Below are 17,613 nucleotides of genomic sequence, written 5' to 3'. Positions count from 1 at the left end.
CCCTGAGTACCCTGATTTTGCCCTCCCCACTCCCAATTGAAATGATAGCTCTGTGAGGCCTGGGCTTCTTATGGGACTAATTTGTTAATAGGTCTTAGTGCCAAGAACAGAGCCTGGCATATTGTAAGCACGTAATAAACATTTGTGGGATAAATAATGTCCCAAGTTGCTTGTGACCTTGAGATAACTATTACCCAGCCCTGGGACCACAGGTTGGGATACCTCTTTCTATAACTGAAAATACGCTTCCAGTTGTTGTTGGTGTTCTGGTTAAGGAAGGGTTACGGAGGTTTCCTTTAGGTAGTTAAATCGCTCCATCTTTTTGTGATGGTGCCTGTGTTTGGCCAGAACCTCTCATTCCCAGCCCCTGGTAGGTTTGCACATTTCTGACACACAGTAGGTGCCTGACAGAATCTGTTGAGTGACAGAATTGGTCTTATCCATGTTCCCTGGAGCCTACTAGATCCTGGAAATAAACTAATTCTATCCCTTGATATAGTCATCTTTTTGAAAATTATTTTTAGATTATGGGATATTTTGAACATATGCATATTGCCTTATTGATTGGTATTTACACACTCATACCTTTGTAGTATTTACATATGGGTATGTTATTTGTATTTTAAATCAATAAGAAGCTAAAGATTTTTAAAATTCCCTTGCACTGGCCAGAGAGAGGTGATGGCCTTCTACCAGCCCGACCAGGATAGGGAAGGGATGGTGGTCCATGGCTGAGGGGTGGGACTTCCCCTTCTCCCTGCCCATGGTGGCAGGAGCTGAGAGGACTGAGGAGGTGGGGAAGGGGGTGGCTTTTTGGAATCATATCATCCTAAAGGCCCTACTGTGGGAAGGAGCTGCCCCCAGGAGGGATGGCTGATTTCTCAGCTCTGGCTCACCTGACTGCCACGTGGGCCCACGCCCTGGTGTAGAGCTCTGGGTGAAGGAAGTCTGCTGCCCTCCGGGCTGGGCACCTGGCCAGGTCAGGTGCGGTCAGGTATGCAACAGACTGAGGGAGAGATGTCTTCGGCGTGGAGCCTGGGGATGCCTGAGCCTGCAGGTAGCTCTTCACCAGAAACCTAGTGGGTGGGATGGAGGCAGGTGAGAGGGTGGGGAGCACTGAGGGACAGGCCAGCACCCCTCTCTCCCAGAGACACACTCTTATGTCCCCTATGGGAGAACCAGGGCCACCCAGGTTCTTGCCCAGTCCTTCCTGATGGTTACTGCTGACCCCCCACTCCCAGCCAGCCCTCTGGGAGGCCTTCAGGGAGGTGTGCACCGAGGCTGCAGTTTCACAGTGAAACGGGCTGGAGCTGTGGAGCTGGGCAGACAGATCCTTAACATAAACCCTTTTGATATCTGAGCAAACAGAATCCTTTCTGACGGTTAGGATCTTGCGGTTCGGGGATTTGTGATAGGTTGTACAGTGACTGTGGAAATTACATTTTTCTTGGCTGAATAAAGAATAGATGTAAGAATGCTAACACGAGTGGGAAAATTACAGGTGACTCTTAGCCTGTTCCTTGTGATAATCCAGTGCTTACAGCTCTGGGCTCAGACCACCTGGGTTCCCTGCAGCTGCATGAGACTGAGATGATGCTGTAGGTGATGGGACGGGCTGTCTGTCACCTCCCCTGCCTCAGTGTGTCCGAGTCTAGATGGGGATGATGATACTCGCCTCAAAATGCCCGGCACAGTGTGAGGCACAGAGTTCTAATACATGATGTTGTACTCTTTGTAATTTGGAAAACCCCCCAATAAATATTATATATTAAAAAATTCCAAGAAATATTATATAGCATATTTGCCAGTAAGCCCTTCCTGCACAGAGAAGTACTGGCCCTGCTTAGTCACCTGGGACTAGATGACCCTGAAAAGGCCTTGTCAGCCAGGAGGCCCGAGACCCCCTAACCAGAGAGGGAGGAGGCCGGCCCAGCCATTCCTTCCTGCCTCTGCACGTGGAGCCTGCCGTGTGCAGGGCCTGCGCTGAGCCTGGGGACGAGCTCCCGGTCACAGACCCAGAGACCCTTTCCGACTGTGATTACTGCTCCAAGGAGACAGGACAGTGTGGGAGGGGCCAGGAGGACAGACCGGGAGGATGAGAGGGAGCCAGCTGTACAATAAACTGGGGGCAGAGAGATTTAGGGGAAGGCCCGTGGTGAAGCAGAAATGTGTGGCTGGCAGAGTGAGTGGAGGCAGGAGACTGCGAGAGCAGGATGGAGGGGGCCAGGGGCCAGGTCAGAGACCTTGGAGGCCGCAGTGCGGAAGCCACTGAAGCATGTTAAGCGAGGGAAAGATGCCATCTTCTCTGGGCTTTGAGAAGATGCCCCTGGCTGCCTGTGGGGACGGACTGCAGCGGGCGGAAGCGTCAGTGAGGAGACTGATGCTATCGTCCAGGTGATGGGGACAGGGCCCAGCTGGGAGCTGTGGTGAGTCTGGGGGGAGTGGATGGTTGGAGACATATTGTGGGAGCTGGACAGTCCCCAAATGGCACTCCCCAAAGTCTGCTGCCTGTGTGGACATCCGATGATGCTCCCACCCCAGCAGCCTCAGCCTTACCTGGCCACCTGCAGGTAGAGCACGGTGTTCTCACCCTCGTAGGTGCAGGAGGCTGTCACTCTGCTGACCAGCGATGGCAGGCCGCTCAGCTTTGAGTAGCCGTGTCCGCCACAGGCCCTGCGACACAGCTCGGCCCCCTGGGTGCAGAATTCCGATACCATGGCCTTTAGACCTGAGCTCAGGGCGTGAAGCTGCAAGAACAGGAAAGGGGTCAGGTGGTGTAGGGGAGCCCTCCAGTCAACACCTGTGCTTCCCACACACCGAGCACTGCTGCGTGCTGAGGTAGGAACTGTTCCTCAGCTCACAACTCTATGAATGAGAAGGCTGAGATTCAGAGAAGTTATGTGACTCGCTCAAGGGCACACAATGAGGCAGCGTTGCAGTAAGGACAGCAAGAACCAAGGAAACCCCTCCAGGCCAGGGTCTTCCGGGTCACCAGAGTCTCGGGGCAGGGTGCCTCCTGGAGGGTGCTCCCATCTTCCAGGAGTTAGGGCTCTGCTGGCAAGCAGAGGTCTTGGACAGCTGGCCTGTGAGGAAGGAAGTCCACCAGGAACCACTGTCCTGGGTATGGGATGGGCTGCCAGGCACTGACCTGGCTTGAGGTTTTTGTTCTTAAAAACTCCTAACTAGAAGAAGTGGAGGACTGCATCAGCGAGCTAGAAGACAAGGTAGGAAAAAATACCCAAGCAGAGCAGCAGCTAGAAAAAAAAACCTTAAAAAACAGGAGGAGAGCCAAAGGGAACTTTGGGACAACATGAAACAAAACAACATCCACATAATAGGGGTTCCAGAAGGAGAGGAAACTGAGCAAGGAATAGAAAACCTGTTTGAAGAAATAATGACAGAAAACTTCCCTGATATAGGGAAGAAAAAACTCACACAAGTCCAAGAAGCTCAGAGTCCCAAACAAGATGAACCCCAAAAGACCTACACCAAGACACATTATAATTAATTTTGCAAACACCAATGACAAAGTAAGAATTTTAAAGGCTGCCAGAGAGAGAGAGAGAGACAGAAAGTTACCTACAAGGGATCTCCCATCAGACTATTGACTGATTTCTCAACAGAAACACATCAGGCCAAAAGGGAATGTAATGAAATATACAAAGTCATGCAAAGCAAGGGTCTGAATCCAAGAATACTGTACCCAGCAAGACTATCAATCAAAGTTGAGGGTGAAATCAGGAGCTTCAGAGACAAAAAAGGACTAGGAGTTTATTACCACCAAACCAGCAATGCAAGAAATGCTAAAGGGTCTGCTGTAATAAGAAGAAATAGGAAGGGAAGAAGGAACACAGGCATAAAAAATAAAAATGGTGACAAGTACCTATCAATAATAACTTTAAATGTAAATGGATTAAATGCCCCAATCAAAAGACATAGGGTAGCTGAGTGGATAAGAAAACATGACCCATATATCTTCTGTCTACAGGAGACCCACTTCAGAATAAAGGACTCATATAGACTGGTGGTGAAGGGATGGAAAAAGGTTTTTCAGGCAAATGGAAAAAAAAAAAAAAAAGCTGGGGTAGCAATACTTATATCTGACAAATTAGACTTCAAAGTGAAGGCCATAACAAGAGATAAGGAAGGCCACTTCATAATACTAAAGGGAGCAATTCAACAACAAGATCTAACTCTGGTAAACATATGCACCCAATACAGGAGCACCCAAATACATTAAAAAACTTCTGGAGGATATCAAGGGAGAGATTGACAGCAATACATTCATAGAAGGGACTTTAATACCCCACTAACACCACTGGACAAATCCTCTAAACAAAAAATCAGCAAAGAAACATCAATCCTAAATGACTCACTAGATCAGATGGAATTAATTGACATCAGAACATTTCACCCCAAAGCCACAGAATATACATTCTTCTCAAGTGCACATGGGTCATTTTCAAAGATAGATCACATATTGGGACACAGGCAAAGTCTCTTCAAATTCAAGAAAATAGGAATCATATCAAGCATCTCAGATCACAATGGCATAAAATTAGAAATCAACTACACTAAAAACAATTAAAAAAAATCAAACACCTGGAGGCTAAATAGCATGCTATTAAAAAATGATTGGGCTACCAAAGAGATCAAAGAAGAAATAAAAAGCATCATGGCAACAAATGACAATGAAAACACAACAATGCAAAATCTATAGGACACAGTGAAAGCAGTATTGAGAGGGAAGTTCATAGCTCTACAGGTCTACCTCAAAAAACAACAAGAAATAGTAATAAATTATCTAACCCAACAACTCAAAGAGTTAGAAAGAGAGCAATAAGAAAAGCCCAGTGTAAGCAGAAGGAAGGAAATAATAAAGATCAGAGTGGCCCTAACCAGTTTGGCTCAGTGGATAGAGCGTTGGCCTGCGGACTCAAGGGTCCCAGGTTCGATTCCGGTCAAGGGCATGTACCTTGGTTGTGGGCACATACCCAGTAGGGAGTGTGCAGGAGACAGCTGATCGTTGTTTCTCTCTCATCGATGTTTCTAACTCTCTATCCCTCTCTGTAAAAAATCAATAAAAATTAAAAAAAGATCAGAACGGAAATAAATGACATAGAGACCAAAAAACAATACAAAAGATCAACAAAACCAAGAGCTGGTTCTTTGAAAGGATAAACAAGATTGATGAACCTCTAGCCAGGCTCACCAAGAAGCAAAGAGAGGACCCAAATAAACAAAATCAGAAATGAAAGAGGTGAAGTAACAACCAATCCCACAGAAATACAAATGATTATGAAAAAATACTATGAAGAACTCTATTCCAACAAAATGGACAAGATAGATGAAATGGACATATTCTTAGAAAAATACAAGCTCCCAAAACTCAACCAGGAAGAATAAAAAAAACCTGAATAGGCCGTTAACTACAGAAGAAACTGAAGCAGCGATCAAAAATCTTCCAGCAAACAAAAGCCTTGGTCCAGACGACTTTACAGGGGAGTTCTACCAAGCATTCAAAGAACTAAAATCTATCCTCCTCAGACTATTCCAAAAAATTCAAGAGGAAGGCACAGTTCCAAGCTCTTTCTATGAAGCCAGCATTACCCTAATCCCAAAACCAGATAAAGACACCACAAAAAAAGAGAACTACAGGCCAATTTCCTTGATGAACATAGATACTAAAATCCTCAACAAAATTCTAGCAAATTGGATTCAGCATTACATTAGAAAGATTATACACCATGACCAAGTGGGGTTTATTCTGGGGATGCAAGGATGTTACAATATCCGCAAATCAATAAATGTGATACATCACATAAACAAACTGAGAGACAAAAATCACATAATCATATCAATTGATGCAGAAAAAGCATTTGACAAAATCCAACACCCTTTCTTGATAAAAACTCTCAGCAAAGTGGGAATAGAGGGATCATACCTCATCATAATAAAAGCCTTATAAGACAAACCTACAGCCAACATCATACTCAATGGGCAAAAACTAAACTCATTTCCCCTAAGAACAGGAACAAGACAGGGATACCCACTTTCACCACTCCTGTTTGATATAGTACTGGAAGTGCTAGCCATAGCAATCAGACAAGAAGAAATAAAAGTCATCCAAATTGGAAAAGAACTAAAACTGTCCTTATTCTCAGATGACATGATACTATACTTAGAAAACCCCAAAGACTCCATAAAAAAACTACTAGACCTAATAAATGAATTTGGCAATGTATCAGGATACAAAATTAACACCCAGAAATCTATGGCCTTTTTATACACCAATAATGAACTCACAGAAAGAGAAACAAAAAAACACCAAAAAACAAAAAAAATCAATCCCATTTACCATTGCACCAAAATATTAAGATATTAGGAATAAACTTAACTAAGGACATAAAAGACCTGTACTTGGAAAATTACAGGACATTAAAAAAAGAGATAGAGGAAGACATAAAAAAATGGAAGAACATACCATGTTCATGGATTGGTAGAATCAACATCATTAAAATGTCATACTACCCAAAGCAATCTATAGATTCAATGCAATCCCCATTAAAATACCAACAGCATATTTCAGAGATCTAGAACAAACTCTCCAAAAATTCATCTGGAATAAAAAAAGACCCTGAATAGCCACAGCAATCCTGAGAAAGAAGAACAAAGTTGGAGGGATCACAATCCTATCTAATAATAGACAAACATGGTAATTGACTGTACCTTTGCTATGCCTCCCATCGGCTAATCAGCACGATATGCAAATTAACCACCAACAAAGATGGCGGCTAATTTGCATACTACAGGCAGGACGGGACAGTGCGTGCTGCCAGCGAGCCACCATTCAGGGCAGGCCCACCCCAGAAGACCCAGAAGCCGGGCTGCCTTGCCGCCCGGGACCCGATCCGGCCCCAGGTGGCGAGGCAGCCTGGCCCCGGAAGACCCAGAAGCTGGTCAACGTGAGCTCAGCATCCAGCTTGGCTGTGTGGAGGGAGGGAAGCGGAAGGGCCTCAGGCCAGAGTCCACAGCAAGGGACCCTGAAGGAGGGGAGGGGAAGGGCCTCAGGCCAGAGTCCGCGCCCTGGCCGGGCGGAGGGAGGGGAAAGGAGGGGCCTCGGGCCGGAGTCCCTGGTGAGGGATGCTGGCATCATTGCAGGCCCGACTATCCCCCCCCCCCGCCCCTCCCCCATGCATGAATTTCGTGCATTGGGCCTCTAGTACCAGATATCAAGCTACATTACCAAGCCATGGTTCTCAAAACTGCCTGGTACTGGCACAAGAACAGACATATAGACCAATGGAAAAGAACAGAGAACCCAGAAATCAACAAAAGCCATTATGCTCAATTAATATTTGACAAAGAAGGCAAGAGCATACAATGGAGTTAAGACAGTCTCTTCAACAAATGGTGCTGGGAAATTTGGTCAGATACATGCAAAAATATGAAACTAGATCACCAACTTACACCATACACAAAAATAAACTCAAAATGGCTAAAGGACATAAATGTAAGATGGGAAACCATACAAATCCTAAGAGACTCTATAGGCAGCAAAATAGCAGACATTTGTTGTAGCAATATCTTTACAGACACAGCTCCTAGGGCAGTGATGGAGAACCTATGACATGTGTGTCAGAGGTGACACGCGAAATCATTTTTTTGGTTGATTTTTCTTTGTTAAATGGCATTTAAATATATAAAATAAATATCAAAAATATAAGTCTTTGTTTTACTATGGTTGCAAATATCAAAAAATTTTTATATGTGACACGGCACCAGAGTTAAGTTAGGGTTTTTCAAAATGCTGACACGCCGAGCTCAAAAGGTTCTCCATAGGCAATGGAGACTAGAAAATAAACAAATAGGGCAATGGAGACTAGAAAATAAACAAATAGGACTACATCAGAATAAAAAGCTTCTGCACAGCAAAAGAAACCATCAACAAAACAACAAGAAATCCCACTGCATAGAAGAACATATTTGCCAATGATATTTCAGATAAGGGTTTAATCTCCAACATTTACAGAGAACTCAAACAACTTAACAAAAGGAAGATAAAGGATCCAATAAAAAAATGGGCAAAGGATCTAAATAGACACTTTTTGAAAGAGGACATACAGAAGGCCCAGAGACATATGAAAACATGCTCAAAGTCACTAATCATCTGAGAGATGCAAGTCAAAACAAAAATGAGATACCATCTCACACCTATCAGAATGGCTATCATCAACAAATCAACAAACGACAAGTGCTGGAGAGGATGCGGAGAAAAAGGAACCCTCCTTCACTGCTGGTGGGAATGCAGACTGGGGCAGCCACTGTGAAAGACAGTATGGAGTTTCCTCAAAAAGTTAAAAATGGAACTCCCATTTGACCCGGTAATCCCACTTCTAGGACTATAGCCCAAGAAACCAGAAACACCAATCAGAAAGGATATATGCACCCCTATGTTCATAGCAGCACAATTTACAATAGTTAAGATTTGGAAACAGCCTAAGGGCCCATCAGCAGATGAGTGGATTAAAAAACTGGTACATCTACATAATGAAATACTTTGCCACTATAAAAGAGAAGGAACTTCTACCATTTGCAACAGCATGGATGGAACTGGAGAGCATTATGCTAAGTGAAATAAGCCAGTCAGAGAAGATAAATATCACATGATCTCATATGTGGGATATAATGATCAACATAATTTGATGAACAAGAATAGATCCAGAGACAAATGGCAGGGGAGGTGGGGGAGTTAGAGAGCAACCAAAGGATGTGTATGCAGGCATATTAGCATAACCAATGGACAGACACTGGGGTGGTGGGGGCTTGCCCGGGGTGGGAATGGCTGGGGTGGGGAGTCAATTGGGGAAAAAAGAGACATATGTAAAACTTTAGACAATAAAAAACAAACAAAAACAAAAAACTCCTAACCATCTTCAGACTTTCAAGTCCTTGGGAGGAAGTTTGTGTCTGTAACCTGCCTGCGCTTCACTTTCCCCACCTGTGAATGGGGCGTGAACGGTGCCTGCTGGGCAGCTAAGGGTCAATGAAGCGATGCTTATAAATGATCATAAAGCACAGGCCAGCACAGGCTGAGCTCAGTACATGCGAGTCCACGGCCCTTTATCCGACACCCTGGGGGCCAGATGTCTTAGAATCAGAATAATATTTTGAATTTTAGAAAGGTAAAGCAGCCATTTAAGGTTGGTTATATATAACTAGAGGCCTGATGCACAGATTCGTGCACCGATGGGTCCCGCAGCCTAGCCTGCGCCCTCTTGCAAGCTGGGACCCCTGGGGCAGTCCAGCATCCCCTGAAGGATGTAATAATGCACGAAGTGGCAGGCGGCTGGGGAGGAGCCCGAGCCCAGGCAGGCGCCACACCGTTCCTGCTCATCCCAGCCCCGCTGCACCTGCCACTGCCTCCGCTCAGTAGCACTGCCGCAGAGGTGGGAAGCTCACGGCACCCAAGCTGTGCTCGCCAGCCGTGAGCCAGGTGTCTGGAGCCCGTCAGTCAGCTGAGCAGTGCTCCCGCTGTGAGAGCACACTGACCACCAGGGGGCAGGTCCTGTGTTGAGCATCTGCCCCCTGCTGGTCAGTGCACGTCATAGCGACTGGTCGTTTGGTCACTTAGGCTTTTATATATATAAATACCCCTATGAGGAGTCCAGGCAGCCTTAGTGATCACACATATTAATGTTTCTGCTGCAAAGCATATCACACTCCAGGGGTAAATCCTCCCAGTGCGGGTCAAACTGTGCCACCAAATGAGTTCTAAACACTCTTGCTTTTCAGAGCTTTTGGGGTTTAAATGTGCATCAGGGGTTGTGCATGTGTTCTGTATACTAGGTGTAATTATTTCCTCTAACATCTTTTGAGCTTTTGTGGGGGTCATCTGGGGTGGAATGTCCTTGTCATTAAGCGGTTCCCCTGGGATGCGATGGGATGCAGGAAGGCTGGGGAAGGAGCAAGTGGAAGGACCCCTGGGAGGGAGCGTGGGCGTAGCGGTTTCAGCCCCCTCCAGGCTCTGTCCACCAGCAGACAGCAGGTACCTCAGGCAGCAGGCTGAAGTCTCTGTCCAGAATGGCGCTGTAGGACTCTTGGAAGAATTCCTGGAGGCTGGTCCCCATGAAGTGGAACGCATAGGCCGCGGCCAGCTGGGGAAAGAGCTTGTGCTGCTGCGTCTGGTAGTCCAGGACTTTGGCCTCCGGGTCGCTGGGGGCAGGAAACGGGGGAGGGTTAGAAGACTGTACGAGCCTCATTCACCTTCCCGTAGCCCCACGGCCACAAAGCCTTACAAAGGGCGTTTTTCTCTCTCACTTCTATAAAACTTGACCGAATTGACACGAGGCTAGTAATAACCTTTTAAAATTCCACCTGACATGAATAACCACTCATGTCACTGCAGACAGACGGACACTTGCTTACGGGTTCTGGGTGCTGCCCCTTGTGGGCGAGGTTTACAAAATTACAGCACATCCTGCTAAAACCTGGGAAGCTCTGCATTCTAACACACGTGGTCCCAAGGATTCGGGGTGAGGGCTGTGGATTTGAACCTTGACCTTTCCCTGCCCAGCTGCACGTGCTGGGGAAAAGGCGGCACCGAATCACTGACTCTGAGGCTGTACACTTGTGCCCCATGGAGTCGCAAGGGAAAGACTGCGCCTGCTTTGTCCATGGCTGTGTCCTCCGGGCCGAGACTGAGGCCAGCAGGCGGGGCTGTTCCTGCTGCAGCTGTTTGTGGATTGACAGGCGTGGCAGAGAGAAGCCTCCCACGGCTGATGGGGGGAAACCTGGAGCCTCTTCTCTAAGCAGCAGCCCCTCAGTGGGATGGACGCACTATTATAACCATCCTCGGGACTTTCTGCAACTGGACAACTGGGCTCCGGCCAGAACATCATCGGCAGCCCCTGCCCAGCGCCTCTGTTCTCCAGAGCAGACACCCCCCGCCCAGCACTGAGGCCCAGGCTGGCGAGGGAGCCTTGGGTTTGCCAGAGGAAAGGACCCGGGGCCAAGGGCCGGACACGATTGACTGCATTTCATCCTCAGCATCAGCCTGAAAGACTGTTCCTGCTTGCCTGCTTATAGATGAGGAAGTGAGGGACCAAGAGGTGGGACAGCTCGCCTAGCTCCCATCACTGACAGGTGGCCCGCAGGCCTGCTGGGCATCCGACCCGCAGTCCATTTTGCACTGGACTTCCGGACCCTTGAGCCCTTTTCATGAGACACCATCAGACTCGCGGACTGGCTGCTCCAAGGTCCAGTCTCTACAAGTGGGAAAGCAGACCCGGAGCGGGCAGAGGACTCAGCCGGGTAGGACAAGAACTGCCTGTCGCTCAGCACCACGAATTCAGTCAGTTCTTCTGTGCCCAGCTCTGCCCTCTGTGCCAGGCTCTGACTTAGGCCTGGCTCTGCCCTCTGTGCCCAACTCTGTCCTGTGCCTGGCTCTGCCCCCTGCCCAGCTCTGCACCCTGCCCAGCTCTGCACCCTGCCCTAGGCCTGGCTCTGCTTTAGGCCTGGCTCTGCCCTCTGTGCCCAGCTCTGTCCTGTGCCTGGCTCTGCCCTCTGTCTGGATCTGCCCCCTGCCCAGCTCTGCACCCTGCCCGGCTCTGCCTTCTGTGCCAGGCTCTGCACCCTGCCTGGCTCTGCCCTGTGCCCGGCTCTGCCTTCTGTGCCCAGCTCTGCACCCTGCCTGGCTCTGCCCTAGGCCTGGCTCTGCCCTGTGCCCGGATCTGCCCTGTGCCCAGCTGTAGCCTCTCTTCCTGAGGTACCACATGCCCAGGCTGCACTTGCTACGTCCTCGGAGTGTCCATTTGGGACATATTTATTCTAAAAAGCGATTTACCTGAAATTAAAATTTAACTGGTAGACTTGTATTTTCATTTGCTGAATCTGGCAACTGTGTGTGTGTGTTTGTGTGCATGCCTGTGCACTTGTGTACACGTACATGTTAAAGCAGAGGGCACACTCAGCCTTTGCTATTGGGTGCATGGAGTGGAGGAAGTGTCAGCCTAGCACTGACATCCACGTACAACTAAACGTATCCAAGCTTGGACAGGCCACAGTCAGATGCTGACATTCACAGCCAGACAGAACCCACTTCAGCCTGTGGAGTCTGATGTAGCCATTGGGCTTTGCCAGACACGATTACTCACCCCCTGACAGAACCAACTTAGGAGCCAGTCACCTGCAGCTGGCAACCGGCTGACCAGACACAGCTGTGCAGGACCTAGTTGGACTCAGACAGACAGACAGACAGACAGACAGACGCTCACACGGCCCGATGAGGCCAGACACTGACAGACACAGGTCGGGCCAGCTGATCAGCCAGAGTTAGGGGAACAGGTAGAGATCCTGCAGATGGGCCAGGCCTGGGTGGATGTGCATGCGTTGAGGGGTAGTGCCAGCTCCTAGCACGTGCTCGGGCAGAGGGGACCTTGCTAGGGCCAGGCACCGTGGGACTGAGTCTCCCTGCCTGCATGGTCAGCCTCTGGGCGCCCCTTGCCTGGGCCGGAGCCGGGATTGGCGGCGGATGACTGAGTAGCGGATGGCGATGACGCAAGCCTTCTCCAGCAGCGGGTTGATCTCGTCCAACAGCAGGCCCACCCGCACCACCACCATGGAGAGGTAGTTGCTCTGTGCTGTTCCGAGCTTGATGTAGGTGCCATCTGGCAGGACCTGGTGGACCAAGGACAGGTGCTGGGTCTGAGCCAAGGCTGCCAGCCTGCCTACACCCAGGACCGGGTCCTCCATGCCCTGTGGACACCACAGTCCTCGAATCACTTACCCAGAGCAGACAGCCCGCCATCAGCCAAAATGTGCTCATGTGACTACGCTGCTTGTTAGAAGTGAAACATCTGTGCTTGTGGCTGAACAGCCACTGCCTCAAGTGCCCTGGTTCACGGCTCCTCTCCTGGGACACCTTGGGCCTTCCCAGAGTCCATAGCTAAAGGTAATGCCTGCCTAAATGTGCACCTCTAGGACTTTCCCCAGCACTTGGCTGGTGTCTGTTCAGAGATTGTGTCCAGTCTGCACTGTAGGTACATATGCATGTCGTCCTCAGCCCTATCCCTCTTCTCTTCAGATAGCCTTGCCACCCATCTGCCATCTAACGAGGTGAGCATTTACCCATGAGAACTCTGAGGCTCAGAGAGGCCAAGAGACTTGCTCCAAATCACACAGCTCCTAAGCCGGGCTTTTACCCAGGTCTGTGGGACACCAGCGCCTCTCTGGGGGAGATATGCCCCAAACTCGGCTCTATGGAGGAGGCCCAGAGCCAGCAGCCGCCTGCAGGGGACCACCACCCCTCTCTCCAGGCAGCGCCGGCCTGCAGACTCCCCAGACCCCTACCTGTGCAAAGCGACTCAGCATGTTTTCCCTGGGGATCCGCACGTGGTCCAGTTGCAGGAAGCCATTGTCCGTGTACTCAAAGTCCATCTTGGGCCCGATATCTCCAGCAGTGACTCCTAGAAGGAGGTGGAGTTGGGAACGTGGGTCCACTGAATGCTGGCTCTGTGCCAGGGAACACACACACACACACACACACACACACACACACTCTAGCTCCTGAGCCTCACAGCAGCCTGTGACACTGGGTTGTTACACCAGTTTTGCAGGTGACCGAGCTGGAGTCAGACAGATGCCGCATCTCTAGATCACCCAGCTAGTTGGCATCAGGTCTGTCCAACTAGACTCTTCCCTGCCCCAGAGTGACCGGTCCCGGCTTTTCCCAGGGACTTCTGAAGCCCTCAGGCAGGGAGCGCGGAGGGAGCAGCACGGCTTACCTGGCAGGAGGGTGTGGTCCTGGAGGCTCCGGATGGGCACAATGAAGGCGTGCATCCCCTGCCGGGCTCCCGAGCAGATCAGCTGGGCCAGGACCAGGGCGTGGGTGGCTGACCGTCCCACTGAGGGCAGAGCGACGAGAGGCCAAGTGTGATCCCCGGTGTGTGAGGCTGGTGTGCAGGGCACAGGTGAACCCTCCCCACCAGGGATCTGGATGTGAGCCAGTCTGTAATGCGTCAGGAGGGCCAGCGTGGTGGCACGGGGAAGGAAAGGGCACTTTTTGAGGCCAGATGGGGGTTGGTTTGATCTGCCTCAAAGGATGTGGGACAGGGGAGGATCACAAGGAGCCCTGAGGGTGAGGGGCGTTTTCCAGGGGAGTCACACGGAAGCGTGTGAAGGCAGAGGGAACAGCATGCTCAGAAGCTTGAGGACTGGATAGGCGTGGGGGGACTAGGCAGAGAGGAGGTAGCATGCAGGACACAAAGGGATGCTCATAAAGGGTTCCCCTCAACTCACAGGGCCCTGACTGGTTGGAAATGACTGGAATCACGCAAAGAGCTTTAATGTGTGTCTGATTCGAGAATACGCTGGGTTGGAGAGCCATTTGGTGGCTGGAGGTACAGGGGCTCGTGTGGAAATGTCACGTTTGTGTAGCAAGCGCCTACAATTACATAGGCAGGACCCCCATGGGGCAGGGAGGCTCAAGGAGGCTGATGGAGACATCGAGGGACCAAAGCTATCCACGCCCTCGTGTTCTCCCTCTTCCAAAGTCAAACCCTGACAAAGGCTAATGATTTTAATGAAAACAGTCCAAATGGACAATCTGGGGAAGCGTGGCATCTATTAAAATCTGGTATTATGACAGTCTTCTGACTGAAGTGTGTGCCCTTGAGTCATTTTCTTTGGGGTCAAGGAGACGGGTATGTGTGTGAGGATGCGCGGCAAGAACATAGGCCCGAGGCACAGGGACGTGTGCTCACCGCTGCCCCCACCTGGCTGATGGGCACCTTTATAAAGTCGCTGATCACAGAGAGGGGGAACCGCTAAAGACTCTGTGAACAAGCTTTTTGTTTTTTTCTGTCCTCAAAAACCTACTAATAAATGACTCTGGCTTGGCTGGTGTGGCTCAGTGATTTGGGCATCGACCTATGAACCAGGAGGTCATGGTTCGATCCCCAGTCAAGGCACATGCCCTGGTTGCAGGCTCAGGGGGTGTGCAGGGGTCAGCCAATCGATGATTCTCTCTCATCGTTGATGTTTCTATCTCTCCCTCTCCCGTCCTCTCTGAAATCAATCAAGAAATGTTTTTTAAAAAATGACTCTGCCATCAACCTAATTATAATAAATACAGTTAATCACCATTTATCAAAACCCAGGTGGTGGCAGGCCCTGTGCTGGTGCTTTCCGGTTCTGACAGGGCAGGCGATGAGCCCATTTTCCAGAGAAGGAAACTGAGTCTCATAGAGCTGAGCGACCCCTCAAGGTTATCGGCCTGGAGAAGGCAGAGCTGGGATTTGAACTCTGCCTGACCTCAAAGGCTAGTTACTTTTCTCTGCAGCTGTGAAGCAGTCTTTCTTTCTCTGCCTGCCTCTCCATCTTCGTCTCCTCTCTCCTCTTCTCTCCTCCTCCTCCTCCTCCTCCTCCTCTTTCTTTCTCTTTCTCTCTTTCTCTTTCTCTCTCTCTCTCTCTCTCTCTCTCTCTCTCTCTCCCCCCACCCCCCACCATTGCTTTCATGTCCCTCTGATTTCTCTAGCCTCTCTTTCTCCCTCTCTGCTAGTCTCTCACCTCTCCGTGTTTCTCTTTCTGCTTTAGTTGAGCTCCTCAATTCGTTGTACATGTATTTTTCCGCATAGGCGTTCACTGATGTGTCCCCAGCTGCCACGGGTGTGTCCTTGGAAGTGTATTCTCAAATAGGAGGCAGAGGGCCTCGGTGAGACCGCTTCTTGGGGCCAATCACTGAGCCTCAGGGAAGTGCGGACGCCACCTGGTGGCCATGGGAGGTGCCGCGGCCTGATTGGCGCTGGTGGTGGGTCTGGAGCAGGGACACTGAGGGCTGCTAATCCCAGCGTGTGCGCCTGCTGGTGGCAAGCTTTGGGAGGTGAGAGGACTGGGGTTGTGCGGAGCGCTGGGACTAAGCCAAGTGTGTGTTCTGTGCATGCACACGTGTGTGCCTGTGGGAGGGGCTTTGGCCTCAGCCCCCAAAGGTTGGGTCGACTTCCTCAGTTACTTCCAAGTGCCCTTGGGGCCTCTCAGCCACTCACTGATGAAACTCTTCACCCCCTCTCCCCCGCCCCCCCCCATTTTACAGAGTAAGAACCTGAGGCTCCGAGAGGTGAACTGACTTGCCCAAGGCCACTAGCCTAGAGCAGGGAATCAACTGAGGTCGGATGGGCATCAAAGTTAGTGATCCTTCACCATCTAGCTTTGCTCTCCTTGGGGACAGATGGGGCTGGCGATGGATGGACACTCACGGTCACCCGGCCACCACTTGGTGGCGGTTAGCGTGGGGCTGTGCATCACAAACTCCTGGGTGTCTGCATCGTAGGTGGCTTCCGTCTCCAGTCCCTGAAGGTACGTCCCTTGGAATCAAGGAGGGGAGTTAGACTCGGGCCAGGGTGGGAATTGCACCAGCCCAGTACGGCTGGGGGTACCTCCCAGCTGTCCTTACAGGCATCGCTCTCCTCTCCCCGGGCTGTGTGGGCGACACGCGGCCAGCCCGAGACAAGGATGGTTGCTGACATTTCTGGAAAGAACGGCTTGCCACGCTGTGAGCTCGGACATTGTTTGTATACATTAGAAAGAGGCACCACCCCCTCGTCCAGACCCTTGCCTGCCACCTGCTGTAAGACTGGGGCAGGATCTGATCACAAAGCTCACTTTCCTATTCAGTCTACACATCTATGACCACCGAGCCGTGAACGGGCCCTGGCACCGTGCCCTCCAGGCAGCAGCCCTGGCTCACCGTGTCCCAGTTCTGTCTGGGCATATGTGGCGATGATCCGGAACTCGTGGCAGAGCGGGGCCCACTTGGCGATCTGCTCCTCTGAGCCCAGGCTCTGGAGGGATTTTAAGAAGATGTGGTGTAAACCTAAGGCCAGGTCTCCAGTGACGGCTCTGTGGGGGAGAGACACCGTGGTTAAGACAGGGGCCCACGGTGCAGGAGGGAAGGGGCCTCTCGAGTCCTGCCTTCCCCAGAAGCACTGCCGTGGTTGGGGGAACTAGTTCATGGGCCCGGGGCTCTGGGTGATCCCAGGTGAATTCCTCTCTGCTGGGGCTGCCCGTGGAGTGAGCACCTGAAAGCGTAACGAAATTCACGACTCTGTTCCGACCAGCCCAGGCGCTGTGCTATCATGTGGAGGTGGAATTTCTTCTTAACGCCGGCTTCGTAACGTTCATTCTGGCTCATGAAATAATTATCCTTCAGGCTAAACACTGGGTCACTGTGGATGATGCTCTCTGCCAGGAACAGACAACAGTGGGCTTAGGGACCTGAGTGAGGCTCCTGGCACCTTCACAGCTTTCCACCCCCTTGCCTCTGGCCGTGGGAAGGAAGTCAGACGTTCCTGTCCCTTGACATGCGATGGCCGAGGCCCAGAGCTGGGAAGGTGACTTGCCCAAGGTTACAAAGCTATGCAACGGCAGAATAAGGACCAGCGTCCAGGCTGCCTAGGACTCTTCCCTCAGATGGGCTCAGGGGGTGTTGGCATGATAAAGATGCCCTAGAGCCCAAAGGGAATCCGCAGCGGTTGCATTTTGAGAGCAAACCTTGTCATTTGAAGGTGGCAGTGCTGGTGAGAGACTCTTCTTCCAAGAGCAGCTTATAGGCACAAA

General features: G+C 50.4%; 1 protein-coding gene across 2 annotated transcripts in view; it reads right to left on the bottom strand.

The window, feature by feature from the left end:
• The window catches only part of ACOX2 (acyl-CoA oxidase 2), a 37,702-nt gene that overhangs the window by 16,349 nt on the left and 3,740 nt on the right, over nucleotides 1-17,613 (bottom strand). For both annotated transcript variants that reach the window (XM_023765001.1, XM_006101493.3), the window contains exons 3-11: nucleotides 17,076-17,238; nucleotides 16,745-16,896; nucleotides 16,254-16,361; nucleotides 13,785-13,904; nucleotides 13,351-13,466; nucleotides 12,506-12,678; nucleotides 10,053-10,215; nucleotides 2,557-2,747; nucleotides 897-1,076 (exon numbers count right to left, since the gene is read on the bottom strand). In XM_023765001.1, coding sequence (XP_023620769.1) covers nucleotides 897-1,076; nucleotides 2,557-2,747; nucleotides 10,053-10,215; nucleotides 12,506-12,678; nucleotides 13,351-13,466; nucleotides 13,785-13,904; nucleotides 16,254-16,361; nucleotides 16,745-16,896; nucleotides 17,076-17,238 — 1,366 coding nt within the window. The remainder of the gene's footprint in view (nucleotides 1-896; nucleotides 1,077-2,556; nucleotides 2,748-10,052; nucleotides 10,216-12,505; nucleotides 12,679-13,350; nucleotides 13,467-13,784; nucleotides 13,905-16,253; nucleotides 16,362-16,744; nucleotides 16,897-17,075; nucleotides 17,239-17,613) is intronic.

The sequence above is a fragment of the Myotis lucifugus genome, unplaced genomic scaffold (assembly GCF_000147115.1).
Source record: "Myotis lucifugus unplaced genomic scaffold, Myoluc2.0 scaffold_366, whole genome shotgun sequence".
Taxonomy (NCBI): Eukaryota; Metazoa; Chordata; class Mammalia; order Chiroptera; family Vespertilionidae; genus Myotis; species Myotis lucifugus.
Note: the sequence above shows the minus strand (reverse complement) of the source record. Positions and strands in the feature narration are given on the sequence as shown.